General features: G+C 33.6%; 2 protein-coding genes across 2 annotated transcripts in view; one reads left to right on the top strand and one right to left on the bottom strand.

Annotated features, from left to right (window-relative positions):
- Positions 1 to 21,342, bottom strand: part of LOC119640093 (homeobox protein 2) — a 128,391-nt gene that overhangs the window by 34,646 nt on the left and 72,403 nt on the right. The window contains exon 3 of the mRNA XM_038037906.1: positions 9,962 to 10,377. Coding sequence (XP_037893834.1) covers positions 9,962 to 10,377 — 416 coding nt within the window. The remainder of the gene's footprint in view (positions 1 to 9,961; positions 10,378 to 21,342) is intronic.
- Positions 15,844 to 18,279, top strand: LOC119640095. Its single transcript, XM_038037910.1, has 2 exons — positions 15,844 to 17,128; positions 17,192 to 18,279. The coding sequence occupies exons 1-2, from the start codon at positions 16,921 to 16,923 to the stop codon at positions 17,398 to 17,400; spliced, it is 417 nt and encodes a 138-aa protein (XP_037893838.1). The 5' UTR covers positions 15,844 to 16,920; the 3' UTR covers positions 17,401 to 18,279.

Raw genomic sequence — 21,342 nt, 5'->3', positions numbered from 1 at the left:
GAAATAAATATTAGTTTTCCTTTTTATTATGCCTTCCGTTGATCAGTGAGTTAATTGCGAATAATTATTCAATTTTTTAAACGAATTGTTTAAATGTCAATATATATGATTAGGAAAAGGACAAAGGCGACTATAATCAAAATTTTCAAAATTTTTTGTTTTTCAATCTATGCCTCATTTAGTTTAACAGATTTATCCAAACATTTAATCCATTTTTTATCAAATTTTCGGCATTCTTCGAAATGGCATTCTTGCTTGCATCGCTTTATGTGAAGCAATCTATTTGTATTCACCCTCTTAAGTCGAACATATGGAAGCACTACCCCCATCCTCTCGTTCGCCCTTTTTGTATTTAGAACCTTTGCTGGACTGATTACTTTACCAAGCTTCTTTGAAACAGTTTACTTGAAGCAATCCCTCTGCGGACGTTCCAAATGTGTACTCTTGCAAGTCGAGCAACACTGCTCTCTCTTTCTATCTAGAATCAGTTTTGAATAGGGTACCTTGCCTTTTAAGTCTCGACTGTCTCTTTTGACATTTCACACGCATTCCCATGTAATTTATTTTTGATTTTCGCGAACAAGAGAAGGTTGACCAAGCTCTCAACCTTATTTGGAGTGTACGGCTGTCTGTTGTACCAAATATCCCACATATTTATTTTACATATTATTATCTTGCATAATGAACAATTAGAATTGCGGTCTCCGCTAATAGGCATGCAATTTATATATCCCCAGTGCTCGCCATACTTTGTATTTCACGTGTAGTATTGGAGACTATTACGGCGGCTATATTTCATAAAGCATTCTTTGGCATTCTTTTTACTTATTTTATTTATTTTTTTTTTCGAGTTTTTTACGCATTCGGCTGCACTTGGTTGCTTACGTGATAAATAATCGCGCAACTTTGTTGCAGTAAAAGTATTACTCTGAAGCGTCTCTTTTAAGATTCATTTATATATTTGTTTCAACGTTTTTCATTTTCATTTTCTTTCTCTTTTTCTTTTTTTTCTAACTAAATAGACATGAAGTGATAATCAAGTAGATATTCATCTCATCTCTTTGCTTATTTTAAAAAGAAATTTTGTAGTGCACACATACACTTGGGGTATCTTGATGTCGTTTCAAGCATAATTGAAAATTGAAATTAAAAAAAAAAAAGAGAAAACGGGAAACGTATAAGGGGTGTGCATAGCAAAGAAAGAAATATATTATTCAGCAATAGGTTGCTTTAGTTGCCGATTAGCGTGATTATAGTCAGGTAAGAGCTAATGGGTTTTATTGCGGCACCCGGTTTGTCTACGACTTACGCGTGCTTGCTCGACGCACACATATACATGCATCCAGTTATGTTATGGAGTGCTTGCAAGAACCAATTTGCGTGCCAGCAACCAGATTGTCATATGTCATTAATGCTTTAATAGAACATACAAATTAAATCTTGTACATTAGTAGACACCACAACTTCCAAATATCTTTTGAATAAAAAGAAAAAAAAAAAAAATAAAACAGCCTGCCGTGATAGTACAACGACATCTAACACATGTAAATGCGTAAAATTCAATTAAAATTCTGATTTTATTTAATATAAAGCAAATTCAAGCAGAGAGTTGGAAAAGTTACTTTGCAAGTCTTCAATACGACGAATACGAATGACTTTTTTATTTTTTTTGCTTTTTTTTTTTTTCATTTGATTTTTAGTTCATTAATATTCATGAAAATACATTTTCATTTGCGTAGGCTTTTCATTGCCGCATACACACACAAACACACGCACATAATTGAATCTTTCTCATTTTGCTTGTATATATTTATGAATATTTATGTGTTTTTGTGTAAGTATATGAGTACATAATTAATTGATTATTATCTGACTTAAGGCTATTTTAATGTCTGCTGATGACATTTTAAATATGTTTATGTAAATGCTTGCATTATATTTTGCCCTGGCTTGCCTTTCTTCCAATTATATATTTTTTGCTTTTTTTGCGTTGAACTGTAATTAAATTTTTTCCTTGATACGTGTATTTAAAATTTCACAAATTCACTTTATTTAAATTGTAATTTCATCTGCTAAAATAATTTGTTACTTTAGCCTTAAAAGCGAAGCAAAGTATTCATTCATTCATTCATTCATTCATTTCGTTATTCACCTACATTGTCTTTTGTGTTTCATTAAATGAGAGATTTACTGTTATTTTAGTTCATTTTATACATTAAATAATGGCATATTGGTTGGGTAGCAATTCTTCTTCTTCTTCTTCAAGGAATAATTGTGGGCGCGCATCTTTTCTGACAAATGTATTTCTAACAGAAATTTTTTAGAAAAACACATAAAATCATACCCACAGACAGAAGTAGGGACATAGAAAACTTGACAAGTAGATATATCGAAGAATAAATTTTTAGATTTCGGGACTGAGACCATTGGGGAAATTTAACTTCAGTTTCTAAGTATTAATGTCAATTCCGACGCCTTTGTGCGACGCCAATGGCTACAAATCAAACCTAAGGCCAAATTTAAACAAAGAAATTCGGACAAAGAGATTTTAGTAGTAACGTGAACCAAAAAGCATCGTGTGTACTAACTCGATATCGTCTGATGTATGGTAATATAGTAAGGGCCACAGCTTGCATAGTGGAAAAATGACGCCATAGCAGTCATTACGAGTGCGCGGCCGGTAAAGTCGGAACTCTTACCGATCGGCCACCTCGGTTACCTCGCACACTGCCATCAATTCCTATCTCTCCTTCCACACTTTTGTTTAACGGTGACTACCTTCACATAAGCCAGAGAAAATAAATTGATCTAAATTATTGCACAATTTCCTAGATAATCGCTCATCATCTTAATGGATGTTAATGTGTTCGCTTGTTTAAATTTATATTTTAAATAGGAGTGGAAGATAATTTATTAATTAATGTAGATCCAAACAAAACTTAAAATTTAGTCTTTTATGATTACTGCCAGCCCTACTGCTCTTATTATTAATATTGTAACTATGATTACAGCTATTTGCTGATTTATACTGCTATTGGTCTAGTCCATCCAAGTAACGCTACAATCTTGGTTTACTTGTGCAAAATTGTAGTGCATTAGAACTCGAAACTTAGTTTGATAGATCAGTCCTTATATGAGAATCAACAAAATTTACTTCATGGTGGTAACAAATGTTATGAGTGTTAAGAGCCCCTTTGCAGTGCAATATTAAACACCCAGATAGCTGTGAGATTTATATTTAAATTATTAATAGTTTGACTAACCTTAAACACATTTAGATTTATTTATTTCCTTTTTTTTTTTGTTTAATATTTAAAAATTATTAAAAAAAAAAAAAAAATTATTTTCTTAGTCGCTGTGACAGTTTCTTGAAAAATTATGTGTTTATAAATATTTAAAGAATTTCTGTACCATTCAATTTAATATACCCAGCGACAGAGGAGATATTCATGTGAAATTTATGAAATCATGCTCATAATTTATACAAAACATACTCGTAGAATAGTCTGTGACACTAAACTTTGCTCGTGTATACGTTGAAATGTCTATTTTCTATATCTCTCTATATATGAAGAAATAAATTTATGAAAGGAAAATATTTCTAGGATTAGTAAAAATAACAAACAAAAAAAAAAAAAAAATTAGTTGAAAATGTAATGAAAGCAAGAAATAGTAGACGCCTATCTCCCTACGAGGTGCATAACATAGATTGTAATAGAAATAATTTTTAAAAAAAATTTCTTAAATTTTCGTTAAAAAACAATCGAAGCATTAAAGTTGCGCACAGCGTTAAGAACTAATGAAAAAACCTTGCAGTCGTACGTATAGGCTCAGACCATTTCATTAATTGATTATTCATAAATGATTTTTTTTTTTTTGCTAATTAATCAAACGTAAAATGAAAATATTTAAAGCGAAAATGCAAAAATGTATTAAACGAGAACAGATGCTTGCTTATATATATTTAATTACCCTTATCTGACTTGTGCAGGATTAAAATTCGTTTTATTTATTTGTTATTTGTGTTAAAGTTTTTGAATCTCGTTTCTCTCCATTTAGTTTGGAGCACGATGTGAATGATATGTTGATTACGTGGCTTTCTAAACAGCAAACTGATGCAATCGATTGTCGATTTACAAGGTATAAGTGTGCATGAGAAGTGTATTTAAGCCCCGTAGATATGTAAATTATAATTATACATCTCGGTTAGTAACAATGTAATCAATTTGAGTATTTATTAGTATTATTGTTTGTTTATTTGCTTGTCTATCTGTTTGTTATATGTTAATGTAATTAAATTATTACTTATTAAGGCTTTCAAGAACACACACTCAGGCGCAGGTATACACGTACAAAAACAATTATATATCCAAAAACACACAAACAAATAAATGAACAAAGAAATAGAGTAATACCCTTAAGATAGTAGTTAAGCTTATAAACGCATACGGTGATGAGAGTGCACGTATGGTTAATTATTTGTATTTAAATAACTAAGGTGACCGTATTGTTTTATTGCATTGCAAATGTGCGAGGCTTGTTTTTAAAAATCGCGAAAAATATTCATTTATTCATCAATATCTATTTCATTCCCTTCAAAGTAATCCCCCTCAGATATAATACACTTGTGCCAGCGCTTTTTCCAATCCACGAAGCACTTCTGATATGCGCTTTTTATATGGCCTTAAGTTCTTCGAGCAGTTGGCAGTTGACAAAACCGCGTCCTCTTATTGGCCTTTTCAGTTTTAGGAATACGCAAAAGTCACAGGGGGTCAAGTCTGTTGAATGCGATGGCTGAGCTATAATGACGGTGCATTCGCTGTCACACGTTTCGTGCCGAAAATATCCGACAAAATTACATCGCACAAACCGACATCCTCAGCAACTTCTCTAACAGCGATTCGAAGAGTCTCCATAATAACTTTCTTCACTGCATCAACATTGTCATCAGTTGCTGACGCGGTGGGGCGTCCAAGGCGTCCGTCGCGGTCTTCTATGAAGAGCTTGAACCTCTTATAAACATTCTTTTCTTTTTTTTTGCTTAACCAGACTCGCCAAACGCTGCAGTCAACATCCTAGCTGCGTTGAAGCACTCAATCTGGTTTTTCACTCGAAATTCAATACCGATTCTATGATTTATTTTTTCGATGACAAAAAATCGGCCAGTCCACTGAAACACATCTAACCTAATCTGTCAAATATAAACTAAGAATGCAAAATGGCTCATAATGCCAACATATATTGGAAGCATGCGTACCAACAGAAAAAGAAAAAAATTCGAAAACTGAATTTACGTAACCCACGAAGTTTGAAAATCAGATCTTTTTTGTTGATCACATCTCGTGTGCAACTTAGAAAAATGTTTTTTATAACCTAACTGTCAGGTAGTTGCATTTATGCAAAGAAAATCACATTTTTCCTCTTTAAAGATCGGGGAGCGCCAAGTAGCCATTTCTACTTGCCCAGAGCAGCCGATAAATAATAAATTGCACGACGGTGTGTTTGATGGAACTGCAATTGCCATAACACCTAACCTAAGCCATTAATAATCGCGTATTGGTATATAAATATACAAAATACGCTCAACACTGACTTAGAAAACTTTGTATCCCATTACTGCGCGATTTTCATAGCATTCCTTTTGTAATTTGAAATGAAATCAAAACTAAACCAGATGTTTACTCTTTTCGGCCCATCTTATAAAAAAAAGAAGTACAAATTAGCGCCTTTGCAGTCTTTTTGATTGTGGGCGTGCCGATAGATTTTAAAGAAGCATAACCATTCTCGATTTGCGATCATTTGGAATTGTATTTTCCTTACAAATTGGCTTTTCAAGCTATACGATTAGTTAAAAGCTTTTAAGTTAAAGCCGATTCATGAAAGCATATTTTCGAATTCCATGGGTAGAATGATGTAAGAAAAGGAAAAAAGCAAACAAAAACACTAGAACGCGCGGCTAAACAAAAAGGCTTAAATTTACGCTACGGACCTCCTCAGATAATAGTTTGCGCTTCACAAGTAGTAAACCGCATTGTGGCGTATCTGCCGATTGTCAGCGTAATTATAAACTTGGTGTACTCAAAATGTTGGTATTAGTACAGGATAAATAGAAACGTGAGTGCACCAATTGGAGATTAGAGCCCGAATACATACCCGTATAGAAACACAAAAGTATTAAGTTGTATTACGTCTTAAGTTAAGGGATCGAATACCTATGTAACGTTTCCTGTATTATAGGAATAAAGATCTATGGGCTTCGTACGCCATAAAATTCACTTTATTTGCGATAGTACGCGACGTTCAAAGGTGCACTCTTGGTTACTGAGGCCCGTTTTGGGTTAAATCTAAATTTAATAAATAGACCGCGAACGGCTACTATTACTGCCAATGGAGAAACTTCTTCATATCTACGCCATGTATCGAACACTTTGTCTTTCTTCTCTTGTTGTTCAAAACAAAAATGTCACCAAATCCATAATCTTACGCTGATACGGAGAGCGTACGTATTTTGTGTGCGGCCCCTCAATGGTGTAAGTTTCTTTAGTAATACGAATGTTGCCATTATTGACAGTCCTCTGCTTGGGCTGACCTTTAGAGCTTTCATTTTAACATGGGTAGAAATGAAGTTGTTATAAAAAGCAAAAGAACAGAGTATAGTTTCATTGACAATATAAATTGGAATCCAAATTTTAGAATCCAAAAGTTTGCGTACAAGGACCAAATATGTTTTAGAAAATTTTTATAAAAAATTTTTATTCAAAACTTTTTTAAAATTTGTTCTCTAACTTTTTTGTTCGATAGTGTATTCCCGAAAAAATGTTGTTGGTAATTTTTTATAAAAACTGCTTTTGAATTTTTAGCCCAAAAAAGAAATCCTTGTCTTTGAACATATGGTCACCTTCTCGTAAAATGCATGTTTACGTCAATTATAAGTTACTAAAAGACGTTGAACGTTTATCGTTTTAACATTAGTTAAATATCTAACAATGGAGAAATAATGTTTACATTATACCACTAATCTAAGTATCTATATAAAGCATATTTGTGTTCGTATCGGCTTTGATTAAATGGACAAGATAAATTACTTCAATTGCTTTGGAGTAGAAATAATTGATAATATAAGATAATCGAAAACAGACACACACACGGATGCATACACACAGGCACGCGCCACATTTAACTAAAAGAGAAGGTAATTAAATTCTCGAATAAAGAACGAATTCTCTCCGCACTGTTTAAAATAAGTCCTTAAATTTTATCACAAAATTTAATACACATTATTTATTCAATATACACAGAACAAAAAAAAAAAAAAGAAGGAAATTATTTCTATAATATGTAAGTGCATGCGAATCAACTGTTAGTGAATGCAAATTAATATTTTCTAATTAGTCAATAAATCTCAATTAATATCATATGTTGATTTTATGCTTGAAGGCATTGCTGTTGCTTTTATTATTGTTGTTTGTGGTTTTGGTTATAAATTATTTTACACAATATACGTTTGTTGCCATTTTCGACAGACAAGCTGCATATATATATATATGCATATATGTTTATATATTCGCGTCTATGGATATGCATACAAGTGTGTGCATGTGTATAGATGCGTTTATGTTTGTATTTGTGTTGAACAGTTTATTACCGTATATCCAAAACAGTAATCGCATACACTTATATGGCAGACACGAAGCATATGAAATCTCGGCTTTACTTAATAATTATGTCTAACACATACTAGTTAAACAAATACGTGCTTAATATATATCATATATAGAAGAGACCATGTAATGCATACTTGCATATGTTTGCACCCGCATATATAGGCATATAAGGAAACAAATACATTGAAACAAGGCTACTGCTGTATTATCTCTGTCTAACTTGTACATATTTATATAGATGCCCTTTACATATGCGTTTGTGCTTAATATACATAATCGCACCTAATTGTATAGGCTTGAAATTGCCGCAAGTGCTACTACCAATGCTCTTTCATTGATTTTGCTAATATATAAATTATTTAACATTGTGTGAGATATTGAACTCATATACCTAAGCGTGTGTTTGTGTATTTATTACGAGCAAATACACAAATACATTTCATTTTCAATTATACCTATTGCTTATAAAACTCTAGAATAGCACTTAAATAATAATGAACTTTAAATGAAATTGTAAATAATTTTTGTTTTTATCTTTTTATCGATAATTTCTTCTATAATTGTATGAAATGATTAACAATTTATGAAAATACTTAAAATTTTATAGATTTTAGTTATCATATTAAAGTTGATTAAGCTACTTATCAGAACCGAGTTTGCATTAGCAAGCCCTTTTCTGGGTGGATTGAGTTTACATGGCTAAGCAATTATTTCAATACTCTTTCTTCTTTTTTTTGCACCAAGTGCTTCGGGAGTGATGATAGAAAGTTTTTATTAGAAACGACGATGTCCACTGGGTATTTAGTAGAACCTATATAATAATAAATCTAATGTCGACGACACCAAATTTCCATGCAGAAAAAGCGTAGGTTATGTATATGCTTGAAAGACGTAAGACTTGAAATCGGTGTGCGACGAGGTGCACTAGATACCCAGTGCAATATATGTGATAATAAACCTAATCTATCCCCACCTAGGATACCGAGAGTAAAGCATAACTATGCATATGCTCGAAGTAGAATATTAGTTCTCTATTGGTCCTTCCTTTGTTGCCAGAACGTATCGGCTAAGAAAGCGTCTGGCAAGGTAAAAATGTACGTAAACCGCTCGCTAGCATGCTCACAATTGAGAAAACTTTGACCGCTGATATATTGCACACACATATAGGGCCATTTCAACACCGAGTTCGCCAATGGGACGATTTGAGCTTCATCTTTTTGAATATGTGAGGCATGTAAGATTAAAAAAATTATAGGTGACTTTTACTTACGTGAAAAGACTTTTAAATACCTATTACTAATTTGTTTTCTTCCTGATTTAGTTTTCGAGATACTAAAGACATATACCTACCAAAGGGGTCAATGTGGGCCTAAAATTGTGATGGAAGCGCTGCAAATCAAATAGGATGCTGAAAGTTGGCAAGAATCCCCCAAAAGGAGGTATAAGTGTTATTTGGTTGCATGCTTGTACACAATATGGAAAAAACTAGAAAAAACATCGCTAACTTTTCCATGCCTTGATCAATAGCTTTCGATCTCGTGGAGATATCTCTGAAAAGCTTTCACCCAGGCATTTGCTAGGACCTTTATGTACGATACAAAAATAGTTCCGATCGATTCACTAACATGCACGATACCCTTAACCATCTATCACTTACAAAACACTACAACTTACTCTTTGTAGCAGTTTGGTGTGTGAAGTACAGCTCGACAGTACCATTGACGAGTATTATTAAAACTGTAGTGAAGAAATCGACAGCGTCCTATTGAAAATGATTATTAGCAAGTTCACCGTTTGCGACTTTCTCTGAATGACTTGTCATTTAAGAAGAAAACAAAAAAGCCGCCCATAATTGACCAAAGCTTGTAGCTTACAGTTTATAAGAGATATTGGTCTATGCAATATATTTTGGCGACTGGTAAACAGTCAAATTAAAGTGATATTGATTGACCGTTAGATCATCTGACTGCCACTGTTGCGCTGCTTTAAGAGGAAAGTAACTTTCTGACTATATTTATGTCAGATTAAGGAAGCTTTCCTACAAGACGAATATAACCGCACAATATTTTTTTTTTAAATTCGAGAATTTCTCCTCTTATCCGTCGCCTACTAGAATAGATGTTTCGAATAAATGTTTAACTTTCGTGGATATATTTACTTTTCTTTGACCTAAATATTTGAACAGAGCTTCTTTTTTGTTATTATGACTTGAAGAATGCAACGATGCAAATGCAAATTTTTTTTTTTTTTTCAATTTTTTCTTCAATTTGTGGTTCTCTTATATATGATTTGCTTACCTGAGTTTCGGTGACATTTAATAGTTTAGCCATTTCTGTGCGTTCACTTGAACTTAGGTACTTTTTAATCTCAAACTGTTTTTCCAATTCAAATATTTGACGTCCTGTAAATGTAGTTCTGGCTTTTTTCTTTCGTCTTGCATCGCACGAACCAGAATCTGAATCGTCTTCAGTGGTCTCGACCATATGCGTTGTTGAGGCAGGCGGTGTAGAACTGTTGGTCGCCGCTGCCGAACGTTCACGCATCAATGTATCACTACTGGCACTGGTCGGACTTACATCTGGCGGTTGTGTTAAGGTCGCTGATATACTTGAGTTCATTGCCATAGCGGCCGATGTAGGCATCCCTGCCGTTGACAATGATGAGTTATTTGGTTTTTTCTTTTTAACACTTGGCTTTCCCGTGTGACTAGCATCTGTTAAGGGTGAGAAGGAAAAGAGAAATAACATTAAAAACAGAGAGAAAAAAAAAAAAAAAACATAACCAGAATATAAAACGTCAACAAAAATTAATTAAAATCTACGGTAAATATAAATCAATTTTTTTTTTTTTTTTTCGTTCTGTTTAATAGCATTTTTATTTAATTTAATATGTTTTCCATTTAATTAATTGCCTGATGATTAATTCAATATTTTCACAGTGCGTTGCAGTGCAGTGTTATTGAGCTGTTAACGTTGTATTATAAGCGAGCGTGCATATGTATATATATACATATATTGTTTACTACTTAATACTCTCATTCTGCGTTCTACGTTGCTGTTATTGCCGCATTATTGCGATTGTTGGTGCTTTTGTGCTGTTGCCATTAATAATAACAGCAACAATGATTTTATAGCCAGACATTTACAATTAAAAGCATTTTCGTTTTATTATTGTTATTACCGTTGTTGTTGTTATTGTTGTTGTCGTTGTTATTGTTGTTTAAATGTAAATATTATATCGTTACAGTATTGTTGGGCTTAATTTTCAGTTTTTATTACTGTTGACATATTACTTATACGATATTAAAAGTGTACGTCAAAATTGTGAGCGTGCGACACGGCAGAGGAGGGTGAGAAGGAAGAGAAGGTCTTTGGATATTCAACATCAATTGAGTCACATATGCTTGCGTGACCGTTGAGTTTATAGAGAATTGTTTTATATCTACTACTTTACAGCTTTGATGTCTGTCTCCCTGCCTTTGTTCTTTTCACTTTGAAATTTTTCCGATTATTTCTTTGTATATTTATATTTATTGATTATCAAATTGCATTTTATTACAAAACCTTATTTTCTACATTAAAACCTAATTGATTTTATTCGTGTTATTTGTGCACTATGTGGTCGTACGATTTGAATTCAATTAATCATTTTAAATGTCAGTTCAAGCTTTAAGTACGGAATGACTGATTGTTTATCTAGCTAGAGTCGAAATGCGCTTTGCGTTGGTCTGGTCTTTATTTATCTTTAACCGCGAAACTAGTAAAGCAACGGGAATATTATATGTGAGTAGCAAAAGTCGATTACTAACACCTACTATTAATCAAATTACAAATTGCATTTACGTCCACTGCAGCAATGCAGGTGACTACGTTATCATATCGTGCTTAGAAGACAGAAACTTGCCTTATGCATGCATACTTAAATAAATTTATGTCTTTCATTTATGTTTCTCCATCGGCTTTTTCTTCTATCCAAATCACTTATATATTAAGATCCATCTGCACATAAGTACAGTTGCAATTGGAAAAAGTACCATTCAAGCTCGGCGTTAGCTTAATAAGTTTAATGGCCATTCTCTTCCAACGGAAGCAGTACCATATTGCAAGTCCAAGAAAAAGTGGCGGATACGCAAGAAAGCATCGAAAAAAAATTTTTGAGAATTAATCTCGAGAATCAAAAGGTCACGTTGGAAGGGATAGAAGTCATACTAAAAACATAATCATATTATTAGCGCTGTTTTTGTTTTTTAATATCGACTCTAACAACGCGCGTTGCAAGGTGTCGTTAACTAAGAGGGGGGAAGATATAGTGCGAAGTATTGATTGACCGACGAATAAGTTTCGCTTTGATAAGTCATTATGTACGTTTTAATTGCTGTGGAATGGACTGGCGATTACTTCGTCACCACCGCTGCAATTATTCAGTATCGGCTTACGGTCTTCAGTACTTCCCTTTCAAGTTAGAAGTGATATTTACCCTTTTCAACCACCACTGCTGTATTACACAAATACTCGGTTAATGATTATTCTATTACCGCAAGCATAGATATATTTATATGTTTGTAAAAATATATCTTTCTGTCTCATCTCAAAAAATCATTAAAAGTGCGTGATAACTTACATTCTTCATTCTCCTAGAGTGTTCTTTAATTAGCTATTGTGACAAGGTTATGTATCTTTTAATGAGTTAGTACTAAAATATGAATGTGCTAAGACATGTCGAGTACGTCTTTGAGATAAGAAAAAAAATAAATATTTTTCTTGTTGCACGCATTTAAATTGTCTTAACACAAAAGCAAAGCCCGCTATATATAAAGAAATGTTTGGAATAATACTTTGTCACGCTGTTTCCTGGTTTATTTAGCTTATCGTCACACCTGGCGGAAAATTTAAGATTAATGGGAAAGAAATCCCAATACTGCAGAAAATGTAGTTACGGATATTTCACGAATTCCTTTCAATAATTGCTTTCTGAAAAAAGTGGCGTTGAATAGAGCTGACATCTAATTGGTTAGATTAACCATTAAAATCTTATCAAAGGCTTTAGCAATTGGCAATAGTCTACACCAAAAATTGTTCCCCAACTCACGATCAAGTCGAAAGTCTAACCCGTATTAACAAATACTTAATGGCTGTAGGTAGCTATGTATGTAGGTATTGAATGTAAGCGTAATTCTGAATCTCTTGCATTCTTTCTTCCACGACAGAGTTTCGCACTACCTCGTATTTATCCGATTTTCATAACAACTTCACTTAGTGTTTCTTCTTTTTAAAACTTAAAAACTGCAAGCGGCTTTTCAAACACAACTGCATATCTGGCTCAAAAGTGAATCAAGATTGTATATACTTTATAGTGTAGTTGAAGTTTAATCCTAAATAATCTTGCAAAACTTTCAGCTATTTGATAACTGGGATTAGAATCACGTAGGTAGAGGTAGGACTAGAAGAGATTTCTTCTGTTGCTATTCAACGGAATTCCTCGCTTAAAGAGATGACACAGAGAATCGTGAGTTTGGATGAAATAAGGAATAGGGAAGAGACAGAGAGAGAGACGGAGGAAAACACGGAGAGAAAGAGAGGGGGTGATTAAGAGAGCGCGAGGGGGTGACGAAGACAGGAAGAGGGAAAGAGAGGGAGAGAGGAAGAGAGAGATATAAAGATAGCGAGAGAGAGAGAGAGAGAAACTAAAAGTTGATACAGTCCCTTTAATTTATTCTGATATCACTTTCCTTACCACGGGATCAGCCGCTGTGTAAGGCAATACTACATTACACTCATTAAGTTTTGGTAAAAATTGCTTGCAATAGTTATAAACATCTTACAAACTTTTAAAGTTGACAGTTACGGCAAGTGTTAGTAAACGTTTAAACAATAATCGCTAAACTTTTAAATGTATAAGTGTGTGATCAGGTGTGATCTGTGTAGGATCTCTAATGAATTTATTATTTGTTTGTTACAAATGTCGTGACAACATTAACGTAACATTGCTTCGGATTCGGTTCGATAATAAAGATGTTAAGTCTTTGCATTCCCGTTGTCACTTCTATTCATATTCCTAACTGTCTGTCTACGAGCAAATAAAACAAGTTGTGCTAATTTCGCATTCAAATGAAACGGCATTAATTTTATCAATTATGAAAAACGATACAACTTTCAATGAGTTATATAATAAACTTAATGAATCAGCTATCTTAGCGGACGGGTTGTTTTAATTAACTCGCACTACCAGAAAATGATTCATATATTTTCCTCTACAATGGTAGGTCATTCTATGTGCTTCACCGTTTATAAAATTCGATATTTTTTAGAAGCTTTACTTTTCAAAGCTGAATTGAATATTTTGTAAATTCGCAGAACAGTCACTGTTGCGGAACGGAACTTCGTATCGTTTAATTTTTAAGGCGAGATGTCGGCAAATGCGTTAATTGTCGTCTTGCCTCAGGTAAGCTGTCTTCTAAATCGCTTTTTGGCAACTGTAACCGCAAATGGTAAACCCTGATCGCCCTCATCTCGCCCCGAGGAACTGAAAGAAATAAATATTTCCGAAACAAAATGGTATAAAATGGACTTCCACGCTGAATTCGGTGAGTTATCAAAGACGAGGAACGATAAATTTAAGTAAAACTTTCCAGCCTAAGATGAAAATTATTTCCTTGATTGGTTTTGCTGGAGACGGATGGACGTATGCGAATATCATTGTCGTCAAGACGGCAAATTTTTTTGCCTGAAATATGTCAAATTTCGAAACCTGCTGCGATTTCGTAACTTGCTGTGTTTTCACTCCAAGCCAGCTTACTCATTTCCCTAGCTTTAACCGAATTTTTTTCCTCTTTAATCCAGTTCAGAACAGGGAAAATCCAGTTTAATAAATCGCTTTAAACTTTACCATACAATAAACGGCATCTGGTAAACAATTGGAACTCACTTTGTTCAAACATCAATATCTAAGTTATTTACACCTGAAATTTCGGGAAAAGTGAGCACGTCAGATAAGCTTTCTGAAGGAACCACTCTCAGCGGAACGGATTTATTTATTGCAGAGGGAAGGCATTCAATAAAGATATACACCCTTCTATCTTAGGCTAAAATCGAACAAAGGCATTACTTGCCCTCGGACAGTGACTAAAAATTGAGTTTCTTCTGCAAAGCAAACTTTAAAGGATCAACGATTAATTTCTTTGTGCCGCTTACCGATAAAAAAAATATAGTTCGGAGTAGAATAGGGTACTCGCTTATCTCATTCGCCAATATTTCAGCAAAGATATTTCGTATTTTCATGTCAAAAAAAGTATTCATCGCGATGCGTGACCAATGCGATTGATTAACTTTCACCAGGGGCGTAAACAAAACAGTTATAAACGTTCAAGCCGATAATGCGTCCAAACCTCAAAATTATTGGCTAATAAAGTTTTTGGAAGCAAATCGGAATGGTTAAGCCATAGGAATTTATTCATTCAGCAGAATGTGACTAAAGTTTAGATTTTGAATTATCGCTCATTCGATGTTTAAACAAAAAAAGGTATTTAGTTTAATTAAAATGTTATCCTTTTATTAAAAAGCATTAAAAACGTATAAACATAATTGTATTTATTTTTATTCCAAAAAAATGTTATAACACTTTTTCAATAACTAATTCATTATAATAAAAAAGTCCAACAAAGGTTTCATTCTCCAATAAAAAGAAGATGATTATATTTATATTCATAGAAAAAAAAAAAACCTATGAAAACAATAAGCAATTAATAAATTAAATTCAGCTACACAATTAATTAAATAAATAAATAATAACAATAATAAAAAAGATAAACATTTTTAAATAAAAAGATAAAAAGAGTAAAAAAAAGAAAAAATGAAATAAAAAATAAAGAAATAAAACCCATATATAAACATTGCAATGACTAACACAATATTAAATGCCAAAGAATAAATTTAGGTCAACATTTCATACAATTATTGTGCACAATATTATTAAGGCTAGAGTAAGCAAGAGTACAGGAAAGAGGTATTTATGAGAAAAAAAATTAAATGCATTTACAGTGAATGAGGAAAAAAGTATGAAACATTTATTCGTTTTAAAGCGACTCTTGGATGCCCGTCGCCAAAAGTAACTTAAACGAGTTAAGCGTATGCGACTTTTTAGCTTATTTGACCTACAAAAGAAGCAGATATGTAAAGGATGGAGGAAAGAATGCATTGAAATACAAGAAAAGTTTGAGAAAGATCCATCTTCTATTATGCCGATCGATTCAGGAAGTGATTCTGATTTGTCTGTCCATCTGTCCTCCTATACGTATTTTTTTCTTTTGTTCAATCTACTTGTAGCAATTTTTGATATATTTTTATGAGATAAGTTTAGGATATTCAATAGTGGGCGTAGCAAGGTATTACGTTTTTTTGCTTGTTTTTTTTTTTTTTTTGTAAAGTTCACTCCACTTAACTTCCAAAACTGAACGATGGTAACGCCAAAACCAATCCGCTACCTTACCATCAAAAAGTATGCTGGCATGTCTGCACAATAAGTTAAAGTCTCCCCCGAGCATCTGCCTCGTCAACGCCTCTACTCTATACAAAAAAGCTTCGACCGATAAGCCCGATAATCCACCTGAAAAACGTATTTTCCAATTGTAGATTATTTGGCCTATTTTGTCGGATGCAAGATTTACGGTATTTGTTGACTGATTGCTAGATCCGTGACGTGAATTTAATTCATTAGTATTTAAATTATTTATTCCTAATAATTGATCCCAGAATCATAAAAGCAATATTTGTTTCTAAAGCGCTAAAGCGTTCATATTTGAGTCCATTCAAGGATTTGTAAATAATTCTTTACTAAATCTATTTTTTCTGGACTTCATTCTCGCAGCTAGGAAGGATACAAAATTCGCCTCTGGGAAGTCATATTCTCTTCAATCTTCATTAAGAGATGGAAGAAGAAGAAGAAGAAATATTTATAGTACTTGAAATTTCGACAAAAGGTTACTGTGAATTTTCGAATGTCTAGTAATTTTCTTTTACATTTCTTAGTAAGTTTTCCTTATTTACATTTATTCTAAATTTGTTTCTTTTTCTTTCTGCAAACCGCAAAAAAGGGACGTGTAGACATTTTTATATATAACCTTGCGCGCACACGCAAAATGAGCGACTAAACGAATTCCATCATAATTTTAATAAATTATTATAGTGTGTACGCTTGATTTTCTTATTCGGTCGCCGTATGTGGTATTTATTTATATAGAATTAGAATATGGTATTTATTTATGCAGAGCGGCACTAATTTTATACCGCTTTCAGGATGGAAAATCATGTGTGGCTGTTGCGCCAGTAGATCCCACAGAAGGCAAGGGAGAAAACGAAAAATTAAAAGTAAACCTAAAGTGAAAGCGAAACAGACCCGCCATTATCCAAAGTCTGAAGACAAGCAAGTCTTCGAGCCAATCAAGGTTAGTTCAGAAAAAGAAATCCAGGGTAAGTCAAAAACACAGGTTTATGAAGAAAGGGAAAAGGAAACTTCTTTCTCTCTCTTACTAGAAGAAGTTGAAGAATGGCAGGAAAGACGGAAAAACGAAAAAGTTAAGCCATCACAAGGTACAACCACAACAAAGGATCCAGGGATATTTGATAGTTGCTTATGTTGCCTTGAACCAGGCGATAGTGACTCGATAATAATTGTAAACGAGAGGCCTCGTGAGAGAGAAAGAAGAGAGCAACGCTTAAGAGAAGAAAATGCACAAAAATGAAGAGTATGTGTATGCGAAAGATATTATTTTAACCTAAGAGAAAAAAACTTCACTTTACAATATTCAAAAAAAGAAAGGACGCGGTCGTCAATTTATACATAGCGACTAAAGTAATTGACAATTATACCAATACTGTGTCACTTTCAATATTGCGATTTATTCAAACACTATGTCCATATGTTTCCTCTCGATTACAGGTTACAGGTTGCTTTCAACATTCTGCACTTATCTTGAAGACTGCATAAATTGATTAGAGTATCATCTTCATTGTACCATCGGTAATCAATACATCTATTTTTTAACTTTCCTATTGTAAACATGTAAGCACATTAGTATATGAGCTTAAATACAATACGCACGCATAATTCTGGGGCCGGTTATTGGTTTTTATTGAGTAAACTCGATCGCAAGTCGGATATGTTATTCGTTAGGGAAAGATTTTTTATTCGATAGCGAAGGCAAGTGTGTACTTTATCGACAGCTGAGAACTCTCTGCTCGTTATCGCTATTGAGCTTACTCGTTACCGTTTGGATATGTTATTCGACAGAGAAAGATTTTTTGTTTATTAGTAAAGGAAAGTGTGCCCTTTATCAATAGCTGTGGACGTTACTATCGCCGTCGAAAATCATGAAATGCCACTCGGGCGAAAATTTCGTTAGATCTCAATTGTAATCGTTCGAGACTCAAATATGGCGAGTGTTATATGTGAAAGGGGCCAGTGGCCTGCCCCCTGATGCAAACTTGAACCTATGCTGCTTTTTAAAACTTTCGATATTTAAAAATTTTAATTATATTTTGAATATTTCGCATTTCGTTTTTTTTTTTAAATCGATACCCACCAACCAACTATTCGCAGCCAATTAAAATATGTCTCGTAATTGGCGTATGTTGTGGCTACAGATTTATAGCAAGATATAGAGGCTAAGCATGCAAGGGAAGTCGGTCTAAACATCGGATATGCAGTGTCCGAGTTTGTTGAAATTTGAATGATAATTTGAACGAAGTATGCTTTCGTTTTCATTTTCTAGCTACGTCAACTTTAATGGAATTGAACATTTTCACAATATAGAAAATAAATGAAAAAATTGCCCCAGTTGAGAAGGAATAATTTACAGTAGTATGGCATGTTTTTATGTTTTATTGTTCAATAAAAAGACTTTTGAACTCAAATTTATTTAAAAATTTTTTACATGAAAACGATATAAGAAAATTTATTAAAATATAATATCCTGCATTCATTTTACGTGCCTGTCCTCGTGCTGTCGAGAATTTGCTTTTATATTGTGTGACTTTTACTTGAAATTGATAGCCGCTGTTTCGCTGTCGCTGAATTCTTCAATCGCATTCATTAATTAACATTTTGCAGTTTGACAAATATGACGTGCGGCTGTTGCGGCAGTAAAGATGTAAGTGGAATCAAGTTTCTCGACGATCCCAAAAAATAAAAATCGCTAAATGAGGCGACACAGGAGAAGAATTCAGTGAATAAAATATGAATCTTCTAACGAAATTGGGGCTTTGTAGCCGAAGCTGAAATTTTTGTAACCTATAATATCTTTTCGAAATTGTTCTCCAGCTAAATATAGAGAATTAAAAATAAATTAAAAAAAGAAACGAATAAATGTATTTAGTAAGGCCTCTCTACATCTCTCTGAAATCATTTCATCGCTTGCTAAAGTCTGCACGTATACGAAACGCAAGAAGGCATTCAATGCACTGCTGTCCTAGTTCAACTTCAGTTCATGCAAGTATTGGCTTACAAGGGGTTCATTTTCACTTTTGAGTTTACTTGGATCCAATGACGATAGCTTGCAAAAAACAAAGACAAACGTAAGAATGCCCGCAGCGTTTTGGAAGTTAGAGAATTAGCTCTCAGAAGTCTCGAATCTACTCAAGTTACCTCGACATAATTCTGTAAAGTAAGTGCTATCTCCAAACTCAACCTTTACTGTATAGCGCGCTTTAGCAAATTAAATTTAGAACACGAAAAGAGAGCTGCTAATGAACATATTCTAAAAGGGATTTTGGGTCAGTAACTTTCTATTAATGCGCTTGAGAGGCTTGTTTCGTAGTAATAATGATGAACTCTCCTTCTCTTTCTCTCTCTCTCTCTCTCTCTCTGACTCTTGTAACAAATAATCTAATCCGGGGCCAAATTCCAATTTACAAATTGGCAACATTATTGCAGCGTTCTGCTAGAGCCGCGTTTGAAATTTTCATGGATCGTAGCTCTGCCTTGAACCGATTTATTTCGCTTTGGTCTTTTTGAGGTTAAATCTGGTAGTGTTTGCATGCGAAAGCAGGCACCAAAGTTTGCGAGACGTACGGTAAATGAAAAGGAATTTCCATCAGCGATCGATAAAAAGATTTTGGAAACTGTATTTGAAATAACTCTCCTCGGTTAAATGGAGATATTGCAAAAGAGTATAGCTATGTGTCATCGCACAGTTAAGAAGTATATTACGCTTTTTGGGAATTTGGGTGTAATACAAATTAATTGGAGCAAAAGTTAGCTTTGTGATATGAAAAAAATGGTTTCCACATTTCTCTTCTCCCAATAAAATGCTATTCAGAATCCCAAGCCGAAAAAATAATTGTTGAGTAAATTTGGCAACACTTTCAAACGCTTTCTTGTGACGAGGTAGAAAGGCTTAAATGTATTATTAAACGCACTATCAGTCAATCAATCCGTTGGCTTTGTTAATGGTAACTGACGATGTATCGTAATATCTGCAAGATATCATGTAAGCATTCATTCCTCACCTTTTTTCTAAAGATCTAAGTTAAAGTTATTTGTGGAAATTGAATTCAAATTCTCTATGAGGCTGGACGGAAGTGCATTGTAGGATATAAAAATAGGAAAATCTGTATAGTACAGAGAACATTGCATGATGCCGTCCGATCACAAACTGAATCGCGTTATTGTTGCTGATAGGAATCCTAAGGCAGACAAGATAAGGGTTTAGTGTAACATAATAAGACGTGGATGATAGGAAGATGTCAGACCTAAAGAGATTGACAATAATAGGAAATATCGCTAGATAACTATACGTAATGCCGCGTAAGATAAAAGACCGCCCTTTTTTCTACCGAAACTTCTGCTGATCTTCTTCTGAAGCAGGAAACGGAGATGCGATTTGCAGAGTGAGTCATTTGTGTAACAATACTTTATGATAAAAAATTATAAATTTTCTACTGCCTATGCAGCCCAATGGTAGACTAAGCAAAGCTTGATTTCATAAGATGGGAACTTTTCGCTTAACTATGGTAAATACATAACTGAAATCAAACAAAGACATTTGCTTATAGTAGTAGCCGGCCGCGATAACACAAGATAATAAGTTGGTAATCATTCACGATGTGCTCCTGACTGCTAAACTGCTACTTTCTAGATAGAGCCATGACGACAAAATGCAAAATTAATAAGGGTCTGAGATGAAGACTATATAGTATCAATATTTCTTCGAAGAAATACTATATCACATGTATCTATGAAAATCTCCACAGAGTTATCTGTCTCTGAGTTATCAGTTGAATTAGTTGAAAGATTAGTCGTATGATGGCATAGACTTAGGAAAATTATATTATGTTAAAGAAATTTTAAATACAATATTTTTAAAGTAATTTAAATATCTAAAATGTTGCGAAGCAAATATTGAATGGCAAACGTCTTCTCAGGGTAGTGCTTATAAGAAAAAAGAAGAGGAATAATAATAACCGCATTTATAATAGTTCACATACATATATATGTTTACATGTACATATATATATGAATGGAAATTTAAATCAATTTTAATTTGTAAATTGCATATCGAAGCGTAAGAGTGTGAGTGAGGGAGAGAGAGTGAGAGAGAGAGGGCGACACTGTGGAGGAAAAAAAAAACAAATTCCAAACAAGCAAATAAAATGCAATCTGATTGATTGCAAATAACACGATATGA

Source organism: Glossina fuscipes, unplaced genomic scaffold, assembly GCF_014805625.2.
Source record: "Glossina fuscipes isolate IAEA_lab_2018 unplaced genomic scaffold, Yale_Gfus_2 115, whole genome shotgun sequence".
In the NCBI taxonomy this organism is placed as follows: domain Eukaryota; kingdom Metazoa; phylum Arthropoda; class Insecta; order Diptera; family Glossinidae; genus Glossina; species Glossina fuscipes.
The sequence above is the reverse complement of the archived record's forward strand: the minus strand, read 5'-3'. Positions and strand labels throughout refer to the sequence as shown.